The 26997-nt window shown below is 44.1% G+C and overlaps 1 protein-coding gene across 1 annotated transcript in view; it reads right to left on the reverse strand.

Moving 5' to 3' along the window:
• LOC311149015 (rho guanine nucleotide exchange factor 18-like) overlaps positions 1-26997 on the reverse strand; it is a gene marked incomplete at its 5' end in the record, with an annotated part of 145648 nt that overhangs the window by 102119 nt on the left and 16532 nt on the right. The window contains 8 exons of the mRNA XM_084186086.1: positions 15501-15631; positions 15845-15922; positions 16355-16399; positions 23302-23356; positions 23586-23703; positions 23992-24151; positions 25216-25715; positions 25886-26019. Of these exons, the coding sequence (XP_084042212.1) occupies positions 15501-15631; positions 15845-15922; positions 16355-16399; positions 23302-23356; positions 23586-23703; positions 23992-24151; positions 25216-25715; positions 25886-26019 (1221 nt within the window). The remainder of the gene's footprint in view (positions 1-15500; positions 15632-15844; positions 15923-16354; positions 16400-23301; positions 23357-23585; positions 23704-23991; positions 24152-25215; positions 25716-25885; positions 26020-26997) is intronic.

The following is a 26997-nucleotide window of genomic DNA, read 5'->3' on the forward strand; positions in this document are numbered from 1 at the left end:
CAATACTAATTCTAAACAAAATCTCCCACTCATTTGATAATTCAAACTTCCCTACTCAGGCTCTGAGGCGTGATAGGCAGGAACCGCTCGAGATAGTACCACTCAAGTTTAAAAGTTAATTTGCCACGTGCACAGGATACAACAGGTGTAAAACAGTACAGTGAAATTAGTACCTTGAGAGCTCTTTCACAGCAATGCAGTGAGAATAATATAGATAAATATAATATAAATAAAATGTTAATAAAAACCACACGGAAGTATATACAGGTCAGTGCCAGTACTTTATTCAATGTGCAGGGGTACTGGAGATGTTTGAAGTAAGTTTATACATAAGAAGTGACTGGTAGTAGGATATACATGTAAACAGGGCTGAAACGTGACTGGTAGCAGGAATCAGAGTATGTGAGTGGAGTTGAGTGGTCAGAAATCCCGCTTATCGCTCATGGAGTGCTTGTACAAGGCTCCTGCACTGCACACCCTTTCCAACCGCTCCGCAAAAAAACTGTTGCTCCGAATTCGCTCCATTCATTAAAATCACAATTTAACCAACACCCATCTATTTTTGTGACTACCTGGACCTACCATTTGGTTTTGAAGAATTGAAACCAAACCATATGATTTGAATGAAAAGTGTTTTTATAAACATGAAAACGTGAATGTAAGAAGTGCTCATCATTTCAAATAGGCTACACAGTGGCGGTTTTAGCACGCAAATCTTGGTGGGGCAAACCACTTTTTGAAAGATTTTAATGCATGCCAGCAAACCCACTACACAACACAACACTAAACAATACATTAATTGCACTATAACGGTGACAAACGGTGCCCACACACTGTTAGGTCCTACATAAAGCTGTCCAAACAGCAGAGTCCCAACAGCAGTCCCAACACCTTACCACTACTACACCTGGCTATCAGCGGAGCCTTGTCTGGCAGCGTAACAGTTCATTCAGCCTCATTTACTGCCTTTAAAAAAACCAGCTGATATGGCTGACTTGCTTAAACAAATGTGGTTTCTACTGACAATTGAGATGTAGAAACTATGGCATAAGGGGACGACAATCCGTAATTTCGATTATGACATTAATGAGCGAGCTAGGACGGACGTAGTCAATCTAACTTTGTTCAGCACTTTTTAAATGTACAGTGACAGAATTCAAAACATGGGCCGTTCTTAAGTATTCTCCCTGTAGACCAAGTCAGAACCGTAGGATAAGTAAAGGGGGCATATAAGCAGACAATGAAAGCTCTTACAATATTCGATGATTACATTTCTCTAAAACAGGCTATAGGCTACATGTGCACCAGAACAGTAGGCGAAATTAGGAGGGGAAACGGGATCAAATTATTAGGGCTACTAACAGCTTACTACACAACATACACTTAGTATTACTTTCTTAGCAACAGTATACATATCTCCCTGGCATTACATCATTTATGCAGCAGCATACATTGGCCGATGAGCACCGATACGTTTTATCTATAATTGACAAGGATTAAAAAGGATTTACCAGTAGATTGTCCACTTGATTCATGATGACTGCTAGCTTGCTAGCTAAGATTTTGAAAGTATGATGTTGACATGATCAGTCGAATCAAAGCTGCTGAAGATATAACGTGATTTGACGTCATTTTTTCTGTGGCCATTGACCTTGAGCCTTCTTGGATGGGCACTTCTAATGTAACTCTATGGCAGCACCCAAGGTGCTTGAATTTTCGAGCTCTACCCTTAGATTTGGCGTGAGTGACAGAACACTGAGCCAATCACGGCGCAACTAGAGAACATTACCAACCCCTACACTCCGTATTTTCAGCTGGCTGCCCCACCACCACAGAAAGCACTGAGCTAGGCTGAAACACTTGCATTTTGGAGCTGCCTTACTCAAGAAAGCAAAAAAGAGACCAAGTTTGCATGTGGCTTTATCAACTCAAATTTTTTGCAAACTGATATGTGACACGTATTAATGCAAAACAGGCATCTGCCCCACCTGCCCTGAATGACGGGTTGCCACTGGCTACATGTCATATTAAACAGCATATAAACATTCTAAATAGTTCAGGAGCCAGACAGGGAGCCTAAGAAGGAACAAAAATGAATTATTTAGGCTATTGTCACGACTTCCGCCGAGGCTGCCTCCCCTCCTTGTTCGGGCAGGCTTCGGCGTTCGTCGTCACCGGCTTACTAGCCACTGCCGCTCCATATCTCATCATTCCATTTGTCTTGTCTTGTCAATTACACACACCTGGTTCTTATCCCCTCATTAGTCCGTGTATAAGTGTTCCCTCTGCCCCCCTTGTCATTGTGAGAGTAGTGTAGCTCGGTTGAGCTACTCGCACTTTGTATTGCCGGGGTAGATATTTCCCCTGTGCCTGTATATTGTTGTAGTATCCATACCGTGTATTGCCAGGGTAGATAGTTTCCCCTGTGCCTGTTTTTGTGTGTCGCTATCCAGCGCAATTTTGTACGATGGAATAAACTCTGTATTCGGTGATTTACCCTCCTGCGCCTGACTCCTTCTATCACACTCATCACAGAATCACCCACCCGCTATGGAGTCAGTGGGAGAGGAGCGCATGCCTGGAGTCGTGGCACGGGTCCAGGAGCATTCCATGATGCTGGCCAGCTTGGGGGAAGCGATGGATCGGGTTCTTCAGGTCGTCCAATGCCTGGAGAGGAGAGGACCTGATCTGTCGAGACCAGCTGGCCAACCGGATCCAGCCACCTACACCCCAGCACCCAGAGGGATCCAGATATCCCGACCACAGGCGTTCGACGGGATGGCGGCGCTCTGCCAAGGATTCCTCCTCCAATTAGAGCTCTACTTCTCCAGCATCAGGCCGGCCCCATTGGAGCAGGAGAAGGTGTCCGTCCTCATTTCCTGCCTCTCAGGGAAAGCCCTGGAGTGGACCAACGCAGTTTGGAATGAAGGAGGAGCCGCGTTGGAGAACTACGGGGAGTTCGCTCGCCTCTTTCGGGCGGTCTTCGATCACCCGCCCGAGGGTCGAGAGGCGAGCGAGCGGCTGGTCCACCTGAGGCAGGGGACGAGGACTGCGCAGGACTTCGCGTTGGAGTTTCGGACTCTTGCAGCGGGGTCTGAGTGGAACGATCGGGCCCTGATCAACTATTTCCGGTGCCATCTGCGGGAGGACGTCCGACTGGAGCTAGCCTGCCGGGACACCATGTTGTCTTTCACGCAACTGGTGGACATGACCATCCGTTTGGACAACCTGCTGGCAGCCAGAGGACGTCCTGGTAGGGGTCTGCCCGTTTCCACCCCGGACGACTCGGATGCCGAGCTGATGGAGCTGGGTGGAGCCGTCGTCCGAGAGAGTGGAGGACAACAGCGACAGTGCCACTCTGGTGGCATGAAGGGACAGTACACCACACGTAGTCGTCAACGCTCTTTTGGGTCTGGAGGCGGCAGGCAGGGCACTCTCGCATCACCCCAGGTATGGAACACCCACACTCATTCAGAGCCGTCTGCTGCGCACTGTACCCAACCTATCTACTTTCCCGATCACATGGCGGTATGGCTGGTGGCATTGTCATGCTGGAGGGTCATGTCAGGATGAGCCTGCAGGAAGGGTACCACATGAGGGAGGAGGATGTCTTCGCTGTAACGCACAGTGTTGAGATTGCCTGCAATGACAACAAGCTCAGTCCGATGATGCTGTGACACACCGCCCCAGACCATGATGGACCCTTCACCTCCAAATCGATCCCGCTCCAGAGTACAGGCCTCGGTCTAACGCTCATTACTTCGACGATAAACGCGAATCCGATCATCACCCCTGGTGAGACAAAACCGCGACTCGTCAGTGAAGAGCACTTTTTGCCAGTCCTGTCTGGTCCTTGTGCGTTCCTGATGTAACTCGGAAAGTTGTTGTTGCCATCCTGTACCTGTCCCGCAGGTGTGATGTTCGGATGTACCAATCCTGTGCAGGTGTTGTTACACGTGGTCTGTCACTGCGAGGACGATCAGCTGTCCGTCCTGTAGCGCTGTCTTAGGCGTCTCACAGTACGGACATTGCAATTTATTGCCCTGGCCACATCTTCAGTCCTCATGCCTGCTTGCAGCATGCCTAAGGCACGTTCACGCAGATGAGCAGGGACCCTGGGCATATTTCTTTTGGTGTTTTTCAGAGTCAGTAGAAAGGCCTCTTTAGTGTCCTAAGTTTTCATAACTGTGACCTTAATTGCCTACCGTCTGTAAGCTGTTAGTGTCTTAACGACCGTTCCAAATGTGCATGTTCATTAATTGTTTATGGTTCATTGAACAAGCATGGGAAACAGTGTTTAAACCCTTTACAATGAAGATCTGTGAAGTTATTTGGATTTTTACTAATTATCTTCGAAAGACAGGGTCCTAAAAAAGGGATGTTTCTTTTTTTGCTGAGTTTAGTAGGCCTAGCCTATAGAAATGTTGTACAAAATGAGCTCATGGGCTCTCATTAAGTGTTTGATTAGATTTACGGTAATACCGTCACCGTAACAGCCCTAATAGTGACCAGTAGCAGGATAAATAGATACATACTAATGGCAAGCAATGGACAGCAGTGTAATGGAGTAAATAATCTAATCAATAACCATTTACACTACCGGTCAAAAGTTTTAGAACACCTACTCATTCAAGGACTTTTCTTTATATTTACTATTTTCTACATTGTAGAATAATAGCGAAGACATCAAAACTAAGAAATAACCCATATGGAATCATGTAGTAACCAAAAAAGTGTTAAACAAATCAAAATATATTTTATATTTGAGATTCTTCAAATAGCCACCCTTTGCCTTGATGACAGCCTTGCACACGCTTGGCATTTTCTCAACCAGCTTCACCTGGAATGCTTTTCCAACAGTCTTGAAGGAGTTCCCACATATGCTGAGCACTTGTTGGCTGCTTTTCCTTCACTTTGCGGTCTGACTCATCCCAAACCACCTCAATTTTGTGGAGGCCAGGTCATCTGATGCAGCACTCTACTTCTTGGTAAAATAGCCCTTACACAGCCTGGAGGTGTGTTGGGTAATTGTCCTGTTGAAAACCAAATGATAGTCCCACTAAGCCCAAACAAGATGGGACGGCGTATCGCTGCAGAAAGCTGTGGTAGCCATGCTGGTTAAGTGTGCCTTGAATTCTAAATAAATCACAGACAGTGTCACCAGCAAAGTACCCCCACACCATAACACCTCCTCCTCCATGCTTTACGGTGGGAAATAAACATGCGGAGATCATCCGTTCACCCACACCGCGTCTCACAAAGACACGGCGGTTGGAACCAAAAATCTCAAATTTGGACTCCAGACCAAAGGACAAATTTCCACCGGTCTAATGTCCATCGATTGTGTTTCTTGGCTCAAGCAGGTCTCTTCTTCTTATTGGTGTCCTTTTTTTAATGGTTTCTTTGCAGCAATTCAACCATGAAGGCCTGATTCACACAGTCTCCTCTGAACAGTTGGTGTTGAGATGTGTCTGTGACTTGAACTCTGTGAAGCATTTATTTGGGCTGCAATTTCTGAGGCTGGTAACTCTAATGAACTTATCCTCTGCAGCAGAGGTAACTCTGGGTCTTCCATTCCTGTGGCAGTCCTCATGAGAGCCAATTTCATCATAACGCTTGATGGTTTTTGTGACTGCACTTGAAGAAACTTTCAAAGTTCTTGAAATGTTCCGTATTGACTGACCTTCATGTCTTAAAGGAATGATGTAGTCATTTCTCTTTGCTTATTTGAGCTGTTCTTGCCATAAAATGGACTTGGTCTTTTACCAAATAGGACTATATTCTGTGTACCCCCCCTACCTTTTCACAACACAACTGATTGGCTCAAACACATTAAGAAGGAAAGAATTTCCACAAATTAACTTTTAAGAAGGCACACCTGTTAATTGAAGTGCATTCCATGTGACTAACTCATGAAGCTGGTTGAGAGAATGCCAAGAGTGTGCAAAGCTGTCATCAAGGCAAAGGGTGGATATTTGAAGAATCTCAAATATAAAATATATTTTGATTTGTTTAGCACTTTTTTGGTTACTACATGATTCCATATGTGTTATTTCATAGTTCTGATGTCTTCACCATTATTCTACAATGTAGAAAATAGTAAAAATAAAGAAAAACACTTGAAAGAGTAGGTGTTCTAAAACTTTTGACCGGTAGTGTAGGTTGTGTCTGAATGGGTAGAGACCTGTGGATGGGCATAGAGTCAGTGTGGATAGTCTGTGGGAGAGGGAGAACAGTAGTTGTTAGCCATTTAACTGTGTCATGGCCAGGGGATAGATGCTGTTTAGGAGTCTGTTTGTCTGAGCTTTGATGCACCGGTACCCCCTGCCAACGTCTCGGGTGGCTAGAGTCTTTGGCAATTTTTTGGGCCTTTCTCAGACACTGCCTGGCATATTCTGATCTTATCTATCAACATAGACAGGGGTCTAACTCCTCTAGCTCCACCATGAGGTAGGGTGCAGGCCAGGAAGCAGGCAGTTAGCCAGCCTGCCAGTTTAGTGGTGTCTGTCCCTAGCACAGTCGGTGTAGTCAGCTCAGTTTTCCCCATTGAGGCCGTGTCTGTGCCTCGATCTAGGTCGGGCAAAACTAAACATGGCAGTGTTCGCCTTAGCAATCTCACTGGAATAAAGACCTGGTCCATTCCTGTCATTATTTTAAAAGATTGTGATAATACCTCACATCTCAAAATAGGACTACTTAATGTTAGATCCCTCACTTTCAAGGCAGAACTTGATGTGATTGGCCTGACTGAGACATGTCTTAAGCCTGAGGAATTTACTGCGTTAAATGCGGCTTCTACTCCTGGTTACAAAATTGACCATATCCACAAAGGCGGTGGTGTTACTAACATTTATGACAGCAAATGTCAATTTAAGGAAAGAAAATGACTGCATTTTCGTATTTTGAGGTTCAAGTCATGAAATCTATGCAGCCAACTCAATCACTTTTTATAGCTAATGTTTACAGGCCTTCTGGGCCGTATACAGCATTCCTCACTGAGTTTCCTGAATTCCTATCGGACCTCGTAGACATGGCAGATAATATTAAAATGTTTGGTGACTTCAATTTTCACATGAAGTCCACAGACCCACTCCGAAAGGCTTTTGGAGGCATCATCTACTCAGTGGGTTTTGTCCATCATGTCTCGGGACCTATGCATTGCCACAATCATACCCTGGGTCTAGTTTTGTACCGTGGAATAGATATTGTGGATCTAAATGCTTTTCCTCATAATCCTAGACAATGGGACCATCATCTTATTACGTTTGCAATCTCAACAAATCATCTGCTTAGACCCTAACCAAGGATTATCAAAAGCTGCGCTATAAATTCTCAGACAACCCAAAGATTCCTAGATGCCCTTCCAGACTCCCTCCACCTACCCAAGGACGTCGGGGTAGAAAAATCAGTTAACCACCTAACCAAGGATCTAAACTTAACCTTACTGTCATGGATCCCCCCGGTAATGCTGCTCATTCCGTTCACCAGCTCCGGAGGTCTACGTCACCTACCTTCTAGGCGTCACTGACCTGATTCATTACCACCAACCCCGGACTGTCTTGTCTCATTACGCACACCTGGTTCCCATTCCCCCTGATTAGTATGTGTATATATGTGCCCTCTGTTCCCCATTGTCCTTGTCGATTATTGTCCCATGTCCGTTGGTATTATGGGTCTCGTCCCGTGTATGCTCTTTTGTTTGGGTTACACCCCTTGTGTTGGGTGGAGAGATAAAACCCCTAATACGTATTCCTGTGCCTGTCTTCCTATCATTATACAACGTGACACTTGCGTAATACTCTAGATGCGGTCGGCACCGCTAAACACACCAAAAAATGTGTCACAAGAAACTGCACAGAACTGCCAGGACCTCAGATCAATGGAGACACTTTAGTGTTTTTATCCTGTATCTCTCGAAATGTTCATGAAAATAGTAATGGCCTCTAAACCTTCCAACTGTCTACTGGAGTGGCAGTAATAAAGACTCCTGAAAAAGCCAAACCTTGACTCTATTTTTTATATTTTCTTATATCGGCATATATCGAATCTCCCATTCCTCTCAATTTGACAAAAAGCTGTTGGTCAGCAACTCACTGCCTTCCTGAAGACAAATAATGTATACGAAATGCTCCAGTCTGGTTTTAGACCCCATCATAGTACTGACACTGCACTTGTGAAGGTGGTAAATTACCTTTTAATGGCGTCAGACCAAAGCTCTGCTTCTGTCCTCATGCTCCTAAACCTTAGTGCTGCTTTCGACACCATCGATCACCACATTCTTTTTGAGAGATTGGAAACTGTAATTGGTCTACGCGGACAAGTTCTTGCCTGTGTTTAGATCTTATCTGACGGAAAGATATCAGTTCTGGTGTTTTTCAATTTCAGACTTTTATAATAGCTCATGTCCATAAGAACTATTGCCCCACCTTTGTCCATGTTTTTTATGAATACATCCTTATTCTCCTGGAGTTCTTTTAGTGCTCATCTTTCGGCTGGAGGAAGATTGTGATATTGGGGTCCCTGGCCATTTTTGAATATAGTTTCCAATTCCTTTTCAACCAGTGGTGGAGAAAGCCAGGCCCTTACCTAGTATAGACTCCTGCATCAGTCGGTGTCAGGGATGTTTTGGAAAGGTTCAGGACAGGAACTTGGCGTCCTTGGTTACCGCCTTGGTGGTGACTAGGAGAATCTCTGAACTGCTCTGATTTTGGCAATCTCAGTCTCTTTCACCCTAATCGGGCATTCAAAGGACTTCACTTCATGGTCTTCACCACAGTTACAGCACTTTTCTCTTTTGCCATTTTCTTCTGCTACAAATTCTCCTTCATAGTGGTTTTCCCCACATATCACATAACCTTGCCTTCTCCCTTCAGCAGACATTTGATACATGTCCAAACATTTCATAGTTACTACATTGTAAAGGCCTGCATATAAACACTCTGACAGTGTAGTATATATCACAGCTGCACTCTGGTAGGGAGAGACTCACATAAAAGAAAACACAAGAACAGAAAAACTCTTCTCCTTCATGCCATTTACCACATGATTCTTCCTTCGTGCATCGACCGCTCCAGGTATGTTCTTTAATAGAGCAATATCAACTTCTTCCGAGACTCCAGAAATGACAAAGCATATCCATCAATCCGAGTGAAAATCAACACACGCCTTTTCTGGTCAGCAGAAACACTGGAAATCAAAACAAGCGCACTTCTCATGATCTTCACTGATTTCACTTTACCTTAAGCTTTCTCAAGTCAGGCATATATCTGTTTTCTATATACCATACTCCTACCAGACATGACGGGGTATTATCAAGACTAGCCATATTCTTTTCCACACCAATTTAGCTTATTTTCCCATTCTTTTGGACAATAGTCCATTCCTCCTTGTTTCCACTGCCATCAGATTCAAGTTATCCATCCGCTTCCGCCATTGTCCTCGCGTCCATCCACCTCCCATAGTCCTCCACTCCGGAAACCGTCATGACTCTGGCTAGCTTTTCTTAACCAGGCTGATTCCCCATAGGCTTGGGTTCAGAATTTCTACTTTTCTCATGCCAAGTAGGTCATAAATTATGGTTGTTTACGTTTCCTGTGTTTGGTAAACATTATTTGGTGGAGGTTGGTGTTAAATTCATTTGGCTTGTAGCTAGATGTTACTCATCCACAGCACAGTGCCTTAAGAAAATATGAATACCCCTTGACTTATTCCACATTTTGTTGTGTTACAGCCTGAATTCAGAAGGGATTAAATAGATATTTTCCCTTACCATCTACACACAATACCCCATAATGACAAAGTGAAAACATGTTTTTAGAAATATTTGCTAATTTATTGAAAATGAAATACAGAAATATCTAATTTACATAAGTATTCACACCCCTGATTCAATACATGTTAGAATCACCTTTGGCAGCGATTAAAGCTGTAAGTCTTTCTGGGTAAGTCTCTAAGCGCTTTGCTGGATTATACAATATTTGCACATTATTATTTTTAAAATTCTTTAAGCTCTGTCATTTTCAAGTCTTGCCATAGACATTCAATGTCGTCTTGGTAAGCAACTCCACTGGCTCCATTTGGCCTTGTGTTCTAGGTTATTGCACCCATAACATGAGCCACAACCATGCTGAAATATAAGAAGAATGGATTTGCCCCAAACATAACACTTTGTGTTCAGGACATAAAGTTCATTTCTTTGCCACATTTGTTGCAGTTTTATATTAGTGCCTTATTGCAAACAGGATGCATGTTTTCAAATATTTGTATTCTGGACAGGCTTCCTTCTTTTCACTTTGTAATTTAGGTTAGCATTGTGGAGTAACTACAATGTTGATCCATCCCCAGTTTTCTCCTGTCACAGCCATTAAACTTTGTAACTGTTTTAATGTCACCATTGGTCTCATGGTGAAATCCCTGAGCGGTTTCCGCCTGTATCTTGTAGTGACTGGTTGTATTGATAAACCATCCATAGAGTAATTAATAACTTCACCATGGTCAAAGGGATATTCAATGTGTGCTTTATTTTTATTTTTACCCATCTACCAATAGGTGCCCTTATTTGAGAGGAATTGGAAAACCTTCCTGGTCTTTGTGCTTGAATCTGGGTTTGAAATTCATTGCTCGACTGTGGGACCTTACAATTATCTGTATGTGTGGGGTAGAGATGAGGTAGGCCAGTGACACAAAATAAAAAGTCAAGGGGTGTGAATACTTTCTGAAGGCACTCTGTGTGTGTGTGTGTGTGTGTGTGTGTGTGTGTGTGTGTGTGTGTCTGTTTTGCACTGCTGCTGCATGCTGTCACTGGTTAATGTTAAATCATAAGGCGACATAGTCCTAAGTGTCCTGACTGTGTGGTGCCTTGTGATGTATATCAGTGCGATATGTTTAATAAGCAAACTAATGTAAACAGTCATCCATAATATTCCCCAGCAGTCTTGTCATGCTGCGGGATTTATGTCTGTTCTCATGTGACCGTGGGCTTTGTCACTCAATTTAAAAACGAAAAACCAATGAGATAGGGAGATTGTTTGTCTATGTGTATTTACAGCCAGAGGATTTTCCAGAGGATTCCCCTCCAACTAGGGGTCCCGTGTGGCTCAGTTGTTAGAGCATGGCGCTTGAAACGCCAGGGTTGTGGGTTCGATTCCCACGGGAGACCAGTGTGAAAATGTATGAACTCACTACTGTAAGTCGCTCTGGATAATAGCGTCTGCTAAATGACTAAAATGTAAAAACTAAGCATTGCAGACCATATTTGTGCGAAGAAAAGGGTCTGTGAATTCCATTTACAGGAGCTGTGACATAAATGTATACAAAAATGGCAGGCACAAGCTTAGTTCTACAGTAGCAAGGCAGTAGATACTATAAGCAAAATGTGGCTTGAAGCCCTACTTCTTTCAAACAACGGTGTTTGATCTTGAGATAATAATGCCATGGTAAGAGGGGACAGAACACACACACAGCCTAGAAACCAAGTGAGAGTTTAAGTATTTTTGGGTCAACTCATTCAATATGATAATAACAAAGGGGATACCTAGTCAGTTGCACAACTGAATGCATTCAACTGAAATGTGTCTTCCGCATTTAACCCAACCCCCTCTGAATCAGAGAGGTGCAGGGGGCTGCGTTAATCAACATCATTGGCACCAGTTGTTGTTGGGGGTTAACTGCCTTGCTCAATCAGTAGAATGTCAGATAATTTTTCCACCTTGCCAGCTCTGGGATTCAAACCAGCGACCTTTCGGTTACTGGCCCAACGCTCTTAACCACTAGGCTACCTACCACCCATACAACGCAGGTACAAAGCAAATGACAATGAAGCAGCAAGTAAACATCCTCCCTTACTTCAACCGCAGCTCAATTAAGCAGATGGAGAGTATTTTTGCTAAAAAAATGTAGTGACTGACTTACCTTTCCCTGTGGGTTCCAGGAATTGTTATTCCAAGAGGTTAGGATTTTGTCTCAGGGCATTACTTGGAAACTCCGATTTAAGTGAATTCTTGCGGCCACTCAAAGGTAAAGAGTATGCGGTTTTGTGAAGTCGTGGGACTTGAGTGTCTGTGAGTGCCAATATTTCAGTCCTCCTTTTCCCTTAACAGCTATACTATTGTATGTCCATGTCAAGATCCAAATAAAGGCTGTTATGTGGGAGTTAATTAAAAACAACAATTAATACCACCTACCTCATACACTGGTATCAGACCATTATTCTCTTTCTAACGGGGTGTGTGTTACTTTGCCCTGTCATCTGCTGACTCTGCCTCGCCCCCACACCAAAGAGAGGGCTAGTTCATGCCTCTTTCACCATGAGGCTACATGTGTAATAAAGCTGATCATCTGGAGTCATGCTGCACAGGGGTGAGGAAAGAGTGACAGAAGGAGAAGCCAAGAGGTGTTGAAACATTATGTTCAGCTTTAGAGGGGAGTGTTTCTATGGTAGTTGTAAGCAATGTCGGGTAGCACTTTATCTTACTAATGGTAATGTAACAGGACTTTCCAGGTATTTACTCAAAGTACATGGTGAAATAGTAATTAAACAGTAATGACGTATGAGTTACTTGTTTGTTTCTTTGGTAGTTATCAATTTTGTTGTATTCTATAAAGGTAAGTGCTATAAAATGGCAATTGTTACCACATAATTTCTTAATAGGCCTCAAAATACCGGGTAACAGTGGAAACAGTAAAAACAGGTAATGTGAGGAACAAAATCAAACAGACAGGGAGACGTGCACATAACCTTACAGTTCAAGTGAATGTACTTAGTCTCGATTCTCTCCAACCATCCATGTCACAAGTTCAAGGTTCTGTGTAACAAACATGCCTTCCCTCCATTACACATGCTATCAACAGGAAATGAAAGGAAGCACTTGCATAATTTTCTAAGAAAGGAGCAGAGGAGTTGTATGTGGATTATAAGCAGAATATGCAGAGAGTAATAGGTCCCACTGGACACAAACTTTGGACCTTGAAAACTAGTCTGTCATTTAAATTGGGTAAAAAGTTATGTTCGACAGAATGTGGAAACAACATTCATTCTTACAAATTTGTGCCCTGTGGGAAAGGGGTGTGAGGTACACTTGAAAAGTGTGTGAGGGGGACATAGGAGAAAGTGTATGTGAGTGTGTTAGTGGGTTACTCACTCAGACACTGCAGACCATGCTTTCTCTGCAGGGCCTTACTGCACAGCGAGCATGTGGCACAGCTGGAGAAAGAGCCTGGCATCAGCTGATGCCCATTGCTACTACTGCGACGCAGTTTCTCTTTCTCTTTGGGTTCCCTCTCTTTCTCCTTCCCCTTCTCTCTCTGCTGATCTTTCTCTCGGTTCTTACCCTGCTGGGGGGGAAAACAATTGTAGCTTTAGTCTTTGACACTGTACTTTTAATACAGTTCTGTGGTGATCACTTTTTTTATGTATATATTTTTTTAATGATATTAATTTACCGAACACTATACTGCAGTATGACACAACATTTAAATGAGGAACCACTATATATACAGTTGAAGTCGGAAGTTTACATACACTTAGAATGGAGTTATTAAATCTTGTTTTTCAACCACTCCACAAATGTCTTGTTAACAAACTATAGTTTTGGCAAGTCGGTTAGGACATCTACTTTGTGCATGACACAAGTCATTTTTCCAACAATTGTTTACAGACAGATTATTTCACTTATAATTCACTGCATCACAATTCCAGTGGGTCAGAAGTTTACATACACTAAGTTGACTGTGCCTTTAAACAGCTTAGAAAAATCCAGAAAATGATGTCATGGCTTTAGAAGCTTCTGATAGGCTAATTGACATCATTTGAGTCAATTGGAGGTGTACCTGAGGATGTATTTCAAGGCTACCTTCAAACTCAGTGCCTCTTTGCTTGACATCATGGGGGGAAAAAAATATGTAGACCTCCACAAGTCTGGTTCATCCTTGGGAGCAATTTCCAAACGCCTGAAGGTACCATGTTCATCTGTACAAACAATAGTACACAAGTATAAACACCATGGGACCACGCAGCCATCATACCGCTCAGGAAGGAGACGCGTTCTGTCTCCTAGAGATGAATGTACTTTGGTGCGAAAAGTGCAAATCAATCCCAGAACAACAGCAAAGGACCTTGTGAAGATGCTGGAGGAAACAGGTACAAATGTATCTATATCCACAGTAAAACGAGTCCTATATCGACATAACCTGAAAGGCCGCTCAGCATCGAAGAAGCCACTGCTCCAAAACCGCCATTAAAAAGCCAGACTACGGTTTGCAACTGCACATGGGGACAAAGATCGTACTTTTTGGAGAAATGTCCTCTGGTCTGATGAAACAAAAATAGAACTGTTTGGCCATAATGACCATCGTTATATTTGGAGGAAAAAGGGGGTTGCTTGCAAGTCGAAGAACACCATCCCAACCGTGACACAAAGGGGTGGCAGCATCATGCTGTGGGGGTGCTTTGCTGCAGGAGGGACTGGTGCACTTCACAAAATAGATGGCATCATGAGGAAGGAAAATTATGTGGATATATTGAAGCAACATCTCAAGACATCAGTCAGGAAGTTAAAGCTTGGTCGCAAATGGGTCTTCCAAATGGACAATGACCTCAAGCATACTTCCAAAGTTGTGGCAAAATGGCTTAAGGACAACAAAGTCAAGGTATTGGAGTGGCCATCACAAAGCCCTGACCTCAATCCTACAGAACATTTGTGGGCAGAACTGAAAAAGCGTGTGCGAGCAAGGAGGCCTACAAACCTGACTCAGTTACACCAACTCTGTCAGGAGGAATGGGCCAAAATTCACCCAACTTATTGTTGGAAGTTTGTGGGAGGCTACCCAAAACGTTTGACCCAAGTTAAACAATTGAAAGGCAATGCTACCAAATACTAATTGAGTGTATGTAAACTTCTGACCCACTGGGAATGTGATGAAATAAATAAAAGCTGAAATAAATCATTCTCTCTACTGTTATTCTGACATTTCACATTCTTAAAATAAAGTGGTGATCCTAACTGACCTAAGACAGGGACTTTTTGCTAGGATTAAATGTCAGGAATTGTGAAAAACTGAGTTTAAATGTATTTGGCTAAGGTGTATGTAAACTTCCGACTTCAACTGTAACAGGGCAACAGGGCTGAATAGGAAGATTAGGGTGTAGAGAGACTTGCAGTTGGACATTCTGTTCACACACACTAACATGATGAAATGAAGATGTAAATGAACAATGGCTTTCACATTTCAAATTTACTGTAATGTTGCTCAGGACCGAGGACTTAATCCCTAATCATATGATGTTGAAGTCAACATATCCTGGCTAAAAAGTCAGCGTGAACAATAAATGTAACAAACATCTTTGCAGTAACAAACTACAGTAATTCTGCTAAATCAGTTTCCCAAGTTATCACAAAGTTCCTCACATAGCTACTACTTATCATGCAAGCTCACACCGCACCCTGTCGTTAACATGTTGAGTGTGTGTACACAGTACTGTACATCCGGTTTCAGTACAGTACAGCATGTGTTGTTTTGGTTCACCTTGTCTTTGTTGAAGGAGCCAGCCATTTTGCTCTTCAGGGAGCTCAGGGTGCGCTTCACTTTTGTTCCCTTCTCCACTTTCTCTGTCCTGTCCTCCTCCTCTTCATTTCTATCAAGCAGAAGACAAAAGACTTAAGTCTATTAATATATTTTAAAGTTGAGTTCATATCTGATGGCAGACGTGGCCCGAATTATCAATGAAATTACAAAATAATATGTATGAAATGAATTTCAGACTAAAAGAAGGCATGTCAATCAATCTCAATCTCCATAAAGTGTAAACTAAAGGGAGTGTGAAATCATATGGATATGGGTGACTTACTTATTGGAGAGAAATTTGTACCAGGTGACATTACTTCCTGACTCCTTCCCCTCAGGCCTCGTGGTCCTCTGCTTGGCTCTGTGGAGGAGAAGACATCGGCTGGACAGTTACTCTGGTTCAATAACACAGCACTTTATTATTGAGCAAAACACTGAGCATAATAACATCTGACTACAGGGTGCTTCATTGAGGCAGTTGTATGTCATTCTCAGGTACGTTCTCAAACAGAGGAAATGCTCTAATCAAGTGCTCATGCAGTTAAAACTAAAATACCTACAGTGGGCACCATTTATCAATAACTGTGTCATTTTGCAGAGGCTGTCACCCACCCAGTGTAACATAGCATAAGCTCATGCTAATTCCACACCATTGATTCACACGTACACACACACACTGCCCTTGGCCAGTGATTCTCCATGCTTCTACCCAGCCTTGCTCTGTTAGTCTGTAGGGTTTGTTGGGATGGGGGTGCATCCGGGCCAAGCAGGCCTCCCTGGCCTGTTTACTTACCCGTGGTACTGCTTTAGCTCTTGCAGAACTTTCTGTACCATCAGCCTAAAACAAAACAAGACACTGGGACTGAGAGTGGGTCTGAGGGCAGGGAGTGTTGGGCGCTGGGCGTCAGACTGCAGGGATATTATTTAGAGACACACACGCAAGCATGTACATCTGCACGCACACCCGCACACAAGCACACAGACAAACACACACGCACGCACACAAACACACATACAATCCCACACACACAAAGGGGCTATCTAAGGAGCTGGGAGAGAGAGGACTGGAGGAGGAACAGTCCGAAGACATACGGCATGGAGCAGAGATTCAAAACGGGAACAGGGAAAGCCCTGTAGACTCTGTGGGAGTTGGCTGCACTGAAGAAGAAGAAAAGGGGAGGAACACCCCTTTAAAAAGGGATTTGTTTGTATGTTAATCCAACAATGTTTAATGTGAATCACTCGACCTAAAAGTAAATACACTTTATCAATGCGGAGGGACATTGATACAGTGACTGTGTTACATTTCAAATCAAATTAAGCTTTATTTATACAGCACATTTCAAACATAGAATGCAATGCAATTTGCTTCACAGGAAAAAACAAATAAAAACAATGAAAATAAAAACGGAAACATTTACTACACAATAAACATAAGAGGATAAAAAATTAAAGAATAACAATAAAAACTGAACGACTAAAAAGCACCCTAAGGGAAAGCAAAGCTAAAAAGATGTGTTTTAAGATCTCTTTTAAATATGTCCACAGTTTCGGCCCCCCTCAGGTTCTCTAGCAGGCTATTCCAGAGGCTGGGGGCATAATAACTAAAGGCTGCCTCTCCATGCCTCTTGGTCCTAGGCTTTGGGATAGTTAAAAGGCCAGTGCCAGAGGTCCTGAGGGACCTACTGGGTACATAACTTAAAAGCTGACATTTACTGGTGTGCACAATCGTGGATTGACTTAAAAACCAATAGAATAATCTTAAAAGTAATTCTAAAACTCATAGGCAGCCAGTGCAGAGACCTTAAAACCGAGACATCTGCATCTGTGCTCTCCGTCTGGTCTTGGTCAGTACCCGTACTGCAGCATTCTGTATGTTTTTTGCAGTTGACCAATGCCTTTCTTGGGTAGAGCAGACAGGAGAGCATTACAGTAGTCAAGCCTGCTTGTAACAAAAGCATAGATGAGTCGCTGTATCAGCCTGAGAGAGAAACGGCCGCACCTCGGCAATGTTCCTGTAAGGTTCTGTATTTATTTTCTTAGTCAACCTTGTGTTCTTGAACATAGCCCTGTTTCTTTGTGTTCTTGAACGTCGCCCTGTCTTTCATTTTTGTTCATTGATTCCACCTGTGTTAGTTACTCACCTGGTCTCATCAGCTCCTTATTTAGTTCAGTTCATTCTGTTTGTGCCTTGTGAGGTATTGTTTGTTTTGACTCTGCTAAGCCTTTTCCTAGCTCGTTTGTGAGAACCAGTTATAGCCTTCAGTCCTAGTTTTTGATCCTCTTGCCTGTTTGCCTACCTGTGTATTACCATTGCCTGCCTGTGACCACAATTCCTGCCTTCTGCAAAGGCGAAATAAACAACTGCCGCTCGTGAATCTACACCTTTTTCTCCCTGAGTATTCATTACAGAATACCTCACCCCAAAAAACGGAATGGATTGAGCGGTGCTACAGCGGCGCCTGACCCAGCAAGAGGAGTTTATGGAGGAAATCTGCCATCTTCTCCGCCAGCCTATCCCTACTCCTCCGATGCCCGGTATCGTATCCCATAGCCCTCGTTCATTCATATCCATGCCTGGAAAATATGATGGTTCACCTGGGAAATGTCCGGGATTTCTGATGCAATGCAGCAAATACATTGAGCACAACCCCACTAACTTCGCCACCGACAAGGGCAGGGTGGATTTTGTTGTGTCTCTACTCACAGGCAAAGCCCTGGATTGGGCCACCGCCATATGGACTGCCAACAGCACAGAACTCAGATCCGAGACCCATTTCCACACCCTCTTCAAAGAGGTATTCGATCACTCTCCCTACCGTCGTCCTATAGGAGACCTCTTCATAGAACTTCAACAAGGATGCAATTCAGCTGCCGAGTATGCCGCACCATGATTGCAGGGAGTGGATGGAGTGAGGCTGCTTTACTTACCGTCTACCGAAGAGGGCTTAACAGGGAACTTCAGGCGGAGCTGGCCTGTAGAGGTGACCTTCAGGATTTAAATAAATACATTCGTATCTTCATCGACCACCTCATCGCCGAAGAACTCTGCCACCCAGGAACCCGAAACCTTCTCTTTCCATGATTCCGTCATCCCGTCTGAGACTTCCAGAGCCCAAGCCGTTGGGCCATGCTCCTCTCCTGTGTATCGAACATCAAAGGCGGATCCAAGAAGGGCTATGCCTATACTGTGGAGGGAAGGATCATCTACTCAGCCATTGCCCTGTTCGCCCCCCACGGAGAGATGAGAAGGGTCCCTCCGCTGCCATGCAGGTAGGCATTTCCTTATTGCTAAATATCTCCCAGAAGCAATTTTCCATCCTAGTATTGACAACCGTGAAGGGGGTTACTAAGTACGTAGAGGGCTTGGTAGATTCGGGAGCAGCAGGTAATTTTATCGATCACCAGCTAGTACAAGAGCTTGACATTGATCTAATACCTGTCACCCCTCCCTTAAGGATTAACACCCTGGACAGGCAGCCATTGGGCTTGGGCTTCATTACGCACCTGACGCAGAGCGTCACCCTCCAGATTGGAGTCTTCCACACCGAAACCATTCAACTCATGGAACTCTCATCCCCCAAACAGGCACTCATCCTCGGACACCCCTGGCTTTGTCGTCATGACCCTGCCATCATGTGGCGACAAGGTGAACTACTGTCCTGGTCTTCTACCTGCTTCACCAGTTGTCTCAGCCTATCCTGCAGAGCCACCACCATTGAGGACTCTGCCTCTGCAGTCCCACCCACCATACCATCTGAATACGCCCAGCACAGCAATGTCTTCAGCAAAATCAAGACCTCCACTCTGCCACCACATCGCCCAGGGGACTGTGCTATTGACTTACTCCCTGGAGTGTCCCCACCGAAGGGCCGTGTTTACCCCCTATCTATCCCGGATAATGAGGCAATGGAGAACTACATTGATGAAGCACTCAAACAGTTTCATTCGTCCTTCTTCTTCTCCGGCTGCGTCCAGCTTCTTCTTCGTTGGGAAAAAGGACGTTGGTCTCCGTCCATGTATTGATTACCGTTCCCTGAATGACGTCACGGTCAAGAACCATTTCCCTCTGATCCCAGCGACCCTTGAACAAGTGGGCTGCGCCAGCATCTATCGAAAACTTGACCTGCGAAGTGCATATAACCATGTCTGTATACGTGAAGGCAACGAATGGAAGACGGCCTTTATCACTGCACGATGGCACTACGAATACCTGGTCATGCCCTACGGCCTTACTAACACCCCCGCCGTCTTCCAATCCTTTATGAACGAGGATTTCCAGGATATGATCAACCGCTTTCTCATCGTCTACATTGACATCCTGATTTATTTTTTAAATATTATTTTTAGGGGGTAGATCCGCTTTAATATTGCAGATAGATTGTAACTTCCATTTTAATCTCCCACCATAATAATAGTCTTGAATTGCTTGCAGGGTTGATCATTTATTATATATATTGTAAAAGAAGTGTGGATCATCATTATTTGGTCCGTAAAGGTTAATGAGCCATATCTGTTTATGGTCCAATAACATATTTAAAATAATCCATCTACCTTGCGTATCTGTTTGGACAATTTGCACATTCGGCTCGAATTTACTGTTAATTAATATCATCACCCCTTTCGAGTTTCTTTGCCCATGGGAGAAGTATATTTCGACATCCTGATTTACTCCCACTCCCTGAAGGAACACATACAGCATGTACAAAGGGTTATTCAATGGCTCCTTGACCATAACCTTTATATGATGACTGAAAAGAGCACCTTCCATCTAACCACGGTAAACTTCCTCGGTTTCGTACTGACACCTGGAGGGGTCAGCATGGATGAGAACAAAGTCACCGCCGTCAGTAACTGGCCCAAACCCACCACCGTTAAGGAACTCCAACATTTCATTGGGTTCTCCAACTTCTATCGCCGGTTCATTCAGAACTTCAGTTCTACTGCCGCTCCCCTCACTGCCCTTACCAGCCAAAAGACCTGGACCCTTCAATGGACTGATACAGCCCTGCCTGCTTTCAGCAACTTGAAACGCCTCTTCACCTCAGCTCCTTTCCTTCGCCAACCTGATCCAACCCTTCCTTTCACTCTGGAGGTGGATGCCTCCGAAGTAGGTGTAGGAGCCATACTCTCTCAGCGGGTGGGAACACCTCCAAAATCACATCCCTGTGTCTTCTTCTCCAGGAAGTTATCCTCCACTGAGAGGAATTACGATGTGGGGAACAGAGAACTCCTCGCCATCAAGTTGGCCCTCCAGGAGTGGCGCCACTGGTTGGAGGGCGCACAACATCCCCTTCTCGTCCTAACAGATCATCGTATTCTGAAATACATCAGAGGGGCCAAGAGGTTGAACTCCAGACAAGCCCGCTGGGTTCTCTTCTTCACACGCTTCCATTTTCATGCTACTTACATCCCTGGAAAGAAAACAATTAAAAAGCTGATGCTCTCTCCCGCCAGTTTGACTTTCCGACCAGTAACTCAGACCGTACACCCATCCTTCCTTCCTCTTGCAATATGGGACCGGTACTGTGGGAGGTTCACTCTGCCATACAAGAAGCCCTAAACTCAGCCCCGGCTCCTCCTGAGACACCTGCTGGGAAGAGTTACGTACCAGCAGCTGTTAGACCCCAATTGATGCAATGGTGTCACATGTCCTTGGTGTCATGACATCCGGGCATTACACGAACCACCAAACTTCTAGCCCGTAAATTCTGGTGGTCCTCACTGGCATCCGATGGAAGCGATGACGTACTCTCCTGTTTAGTCTGCGCCCAAACCATAAGCCCTCGTCATCTCCCTTCCGGTGAGCTTCAACCTTTGCAAATCCCTCACAGACCCTGGTCCCACATAGCTGTTGACTTCATCACAGACCTTCCTGAATCCTCTGGTAACACCCCCATCCTTGTCATAGTAGACCGTTTTTCAAAAATGTGTCGTCTGGTTCCTCTTCCTCATTTACCTAACACCATGGAATTGGCTGAGTGTATATTCCAACAGGTGTTCTGTCTGTATGGGATTCCGGAGGACATTGTCTCTGACCGCGGGCCCCAGTTTGTCTCCCGGGTGTGGCGAGGCTTCTGTGACCGACTGGGTGGTCGCCCTCAGCCTCTCCTCCGGGTACCATCCCCAGTCCAACGGGCAGACGGAACGCCTGAACCAAGAAATAGGGAAGTACCACACGACTGGAGTCGGTTTATGGCCTGGGCCGATTACGCTCAGAACTCACTCATGCATTCATCCCTCCACCTTACTCCGTTTCAGTGTGTACTTGGTTACCATCCCCCCCATGTTTCACTGGGAGGCAGAGCCTGGTATTGTCCCAGCTGTTGACGACTGGTTTCGGCATAGTGAGCAGGTATGAGAGACCGCTCACCGGCATCTGCAGGAAACCTCTAATACCCAGAAACGCTTTGCCGACAGGCGCCGCCGACATACGCCACTATTTCACCCCGGACAGCGTGTGTGGCTCTCTACCAGAGAGGGGGGGGGGTTACTGTAAGGTTCTGTATTTATTTTCTTAGTAAACCTTGTGTTCTTGAACATAGCCCTGTTTCTTTGTGTTCTTGAACGTAGCCCTGTCTTTCATTTTTGTTCATTGATTTCACCTGTGTTAGTTACTCACCTGGTCTCATCAGCTCCTTATTTAGTTCAGTTCTTTCTGTTTGTGCCTTGTGATGTATTGTTAGTTTTGGCTCTACTAAGCCTTTTCCTAGCTCGTTTATGTGAACCAGTTATAGTCTTCAGTCCTAGTTTTGATTCACCTGCCTGTTTTCCTACCTGTGTATTACCATTGCCTGCCTGTGACCACGATTCCAGCCTTCTGTGAAGGCGAAATAAACACCTGCCACGCTCTGCGTGTGAATCTACACCTTTTTCTCCCTGAGTATTCATTATAGTTCCTCAGGTGGTAAAAAGCTATTTTGGTCACATTCCTAATGTGTGATTCGAAACTGAGATCAGAATCTGTAATAACACCTAGGTTTTTCACTTGGTGTTTTATCTTTATTGCCCGTGAATAAAAATGTGCGGCCAGATTCTCTCTTTCTGCTTTGGGTCCAACAATATGTACCTGTGTCTTGTCTTGGTTTAGCTGGAGGAAGTTGTGAGCCATCCAAGTATTTAAATCACTAATACAATCAAATTTTCCCGTGGAGCTAAAATCCTTTGGTGACACAGAAATGTAAAGTTGTGTATCTTCTGCGTAGCAGTGAAAATCAATGCTATGCTTTCTGATAACGCTGCCAAGGGGTAACATATATATATATATATATAAACTGAACATTACCGAAACCAAAATCGAACCTTATGGAACGCCACATGTGATATGTATTTTCTCATAGTTATGTTCACCAATGGGTGACAAACTCTTGACCGGTTGAATAGGTCCTAAACCAATTTAGAACTGGGCCGGAGAGGCCAACCCACCTCTCCAGTCTGTACAGAAGAACATCATGGTCAGCAGTGTCAAATGCAGCACTTAAATCCAAGAGTACAAGGACAGAGAGATGTTTGGCATCTGTGTTGGCTCTAAGATAATTTACCACTTTAACTAAGGCTGTCTCTGTGCTGTGGTGGGCGCAAAAAGCAGATTGATTTTTTTTTTAAAGACAGTTGGCACTTAAACAATTATTTAGCTGTTTGAAAACCAATCTCTCCAGAATTTTGCTTAAGAATGGAAAGTTCGTGATTGGCCGAAAATTGCTAAGAGCTGAAGAATCTAGACTGTGTTAACTAACTTACATATGAGTCTGTCCTTCTGCGGTGTGCAAGTTGGGTTCCTCTGGGTCCAGCTCCTCTGCAATACAACAGTACCACAAAAACATTTTCAAACCATGTTATGTAAAGGGTGAAGATTAAAATAATTCATCCTTGTGTGAGGGATGATGGAGCTGGTTCATGGTGTGTTCAGTTCATACATTCTGACTGCAGGATGTTTTTCTGAGGCCCTTTGGGGGTACAGGCGGCCAAAGGCATCTCCCTCTATACAAGCACACATGTACGTACACACACACGCATACACTGACCTCCTGCTGCCCTCTTAGAGGTCTCCACCACGCGAGACACGTGTGCAACACGAACACGCTCATCTGTGGCAAGGATCTCAGATCTGGAGTATGTCCTCCCAGACCGACCACACTCCTCCTACAATGATGCCAGACATACTGTTTTAATTTAAAGTTGTTTACACCTATTTTACAAAGTCGTCAATTGATTGAGAACATATTCTTATTTATTAGTGTTGCAGTTTAGTAGAGAAGAGAGGGGTATAAAGTGTAAAACTGCATACTGTTACTACTTATGGACAGTGTTATAATTTGACTTATGACAGGTTATCTTTCTGGTTATCTTTTCTTCAACATATGTTTATACCCTCCGAACTGAGTGCAATGTTCAAACACGCCAGGTGTGACAGTGGTTTGGCATCATTACCGTTTCTGTCTCCTTGGCTTTAGAACTGGAGAGGTCTGTCCCATCTGGACCATTTGACTCCTCCACTTCTTGCTCAGGGCATTCTGGGTAGATGAAGGAGTGGAGGAGAGAGTCGTCCCTCTCTCCATCACTGTCTATGGCTGTTGGGTCAAGACTCAGCCTATAGATGGAGATGTGCACAGAGATTATCAAACATGAAATGCCATCTAGCAGACGGCCAATGCTTTTTTCCAAAGCGAATTACAGTAGTGTGTCATTCATTTTTGTATTGGTGACGCCAGCGGGAATCGAGCCTGCGACCCAGGCCCTGCTACTGCCATGCTCTACCGACTCTACCGAGCCACAGAGGACCATATGTAGGAGATGTTCATACTATTAGCATAAAGATATGTACATTGTTATTGCAACTTTACATGATATGCCATTGTCTCTGTCTAGATCTAAGACTGTTTGTGCATGATCTGTTTCTATTTAGGGTCGTTGGTGCCTAAAATAAAACGGCAAGTTAAATTTAGAGAAGTCTAAATGGCTTATCAGATCGTGAAAATGATGTCCATCATTGCAGATGACTCATGCCACAATGAAATGGCCATTTTAAAATATGGTGGAAAAGTTTAAAGTAGAAGAAAAATGAAAAGTGAAAGAGAATATGTATGTTGTTGTGGCTGGTGTTTGGGTATTTCACAAGTCGTTCTCTATCTCGGCGGGGCAACAGTGGCCTTGTCTGCAATGCAGTTTTTAACCCAAACTGTTACAAAAGTAGCTGACCAAACCACTAGAGAATACTACTGAACTCATTTAAAAACAGTGAGAACTAGAAGCAGAAGTTCTCTGCTCTCTGAGATGTGACCACGCACATGTTACTTGGGGGTAATAATAGCCACATCCAGGGCTTATTTGTTGTCAAGAGTGAAGTCTTAAAGTAGAAAACCAAATACAGAGAAATACAGCTCAAAACTTCCCTTTTGTACACTTACATTAAATATAATTATTCTATTATGTTGTTTAAATATTTCTGATTAAAATTTACTCAAATTGATATTGTCATTACATTTGCTCAGATATTGTCCTCAATTGACAACAATTACCTTAAGAATTTTTTGACAATTATATTGTTGATAAACGTTTAACATGATCAGACTAATAGACATGTTGTTATCATACAGCACCGTTTTCACACAGACTGAGCTAGCAGTGAGTTGAGTGGAGAGAACCAGGCCTTACCTCCTCCCCAGGTCGATGGGAGACACAGGCATGCCCCAGCTGTGTCTGCGGGACGTGGACATGGACCTGACCAGGATGGGGAAGCTCTCTGGGTCAGAGCCCACCTCCTGAGCCCCGCCTGGTCCCCTTGGTCCATTCAGATACACCATAGTGCTCACCACTACTACTGAGTCACTGTTATGGCTGTCCGTGGCACTGCCTGACTGCAACAGATTGCGGTTGAACTCGGTGACCACAAAAGTGGGATGGGGTATGGATCTGTTTTCAGTCTCTTGGTAGGGATGGGGATGGGGGTGGGAGCTGTGTTGGGGACTATCTCTGTCTCTACTGGGAGAGCCCAGGACAAGAGGGCTGGTTTCAGGGGCAGTAGATACAGATACCCCCTGAAGGTCTTTGTAATACTCTGAGTCTATGAGAGAGGAGCTTAAACCCAGCAGATCCTCCACACTGCTGTCTACATCCACATCCAGGCCTGGGTAATCATAGTCACTCTCATCATCCTGGGGGAGGGAGGGATAGAGGGAGGGAGGGAGGGGGAAAAGAGTGGGGTCATAGAGAGAGAGGGGGTGGGAAGAAGAGGGGAGGGAGAGAGAGCTTGTTTTTGAAGAAGTTGTTTTTGAATGAACAGAGTGTGAAAGAATGACAGAGAAGGAGAAGAAAGCCTCTCTACCTTCTCCTCAGTGGCGCCGTTGAAGAAGACATCCTCAGCAAAGGAGGCTGGGGACAGGGAGGAGGAGGATAAGGAGGATGCCTCTGAGACGCTCACACAGGGCTGCTGGGTAGTACTTGGCTTACACTCTGACCCTGCAATGGGAACAAACACATCTGACATGTCAGTTACCCATGATGACCAAACAGAAAACAAGCTGGCTTTTCTGTGGTCCAGGTTTATGCCCTGATAATAGGGTGCCAATGAATGGATGAAGGTGGAACTGTTTGATAGAACATGAGGTTAGCCCTGCTCTTAGGCATAAGGAGGGCATTGAGGAAGAGTGAGACAAAATCAACCCACAACAAAACCGTATAGGGTATGAGTAGTATGGCCAAGTACAGAGATCAGGCAGGATCACCAGGAATTCAGCAAAAATAAAATAAATAAAATAAAAATATGTTCCCAAATATTCCCACGAATATAGAAATAGACTTTTGGGGGTTAGTTGTGGTAAATTTGCAATGTACAAATTATTATAATTATGTTTCTGGCCCCCCGACCTTCCGCTATGACAAAAATCATTGCCTACACCTTCTCTAAGGTTTCCCAGTTATGTCTGGGCTGAACAGGGAACCCTACCCATGAGGTACAGAGCCCAGTCACAGAGGAAAGGCAAAACCCCAGACCAGCTACAACACATTAAATCACATATTTATTACGGGTGTAGCGAAATGCTTGTGTTCCTAACAGTGCAGTAATATCTAACAATTCACAACAATACACACAAATCTAAAAGTAAAATGAAATTAAGAAATATATAAATATTAGGCCGGGCAATGTCGGAGTCCGGAGTATATACGCGTTGTGTGGGGGTGTGTGTGTGTGTGTGTGTGTGTGAGTGATGGGATGTATATACATTGTGGACAGCCCCCTTTCTAATTTTCTCTACTTTTGCATATGTTTGATACTGAATGTTATCAGATCTTCAACCAAAACCTAATATTAGATAAAGGGAACATAAGTGAACAAATAACACAACAATTACATATTTATTTCATTTATTTCATAAACAAAGTTATGCAACACCCAATTCCCCTGTGTGAAAAAGTAATTGCCCCCTTACACTCAAT

The sequence above is a fragment of the Coregonus lavaretus genome (genome assembly GCF_964263955.1).
Source record: "Coregonus lavaretus genome assembly, chromosome: 21".
NCBI classification, from domain to species: Eukaryota; Metazoa; Chordata; class Actinopteri; order Salmoniformes; family Salmonidae; genus Coregonus; species Coregonus lavaretus.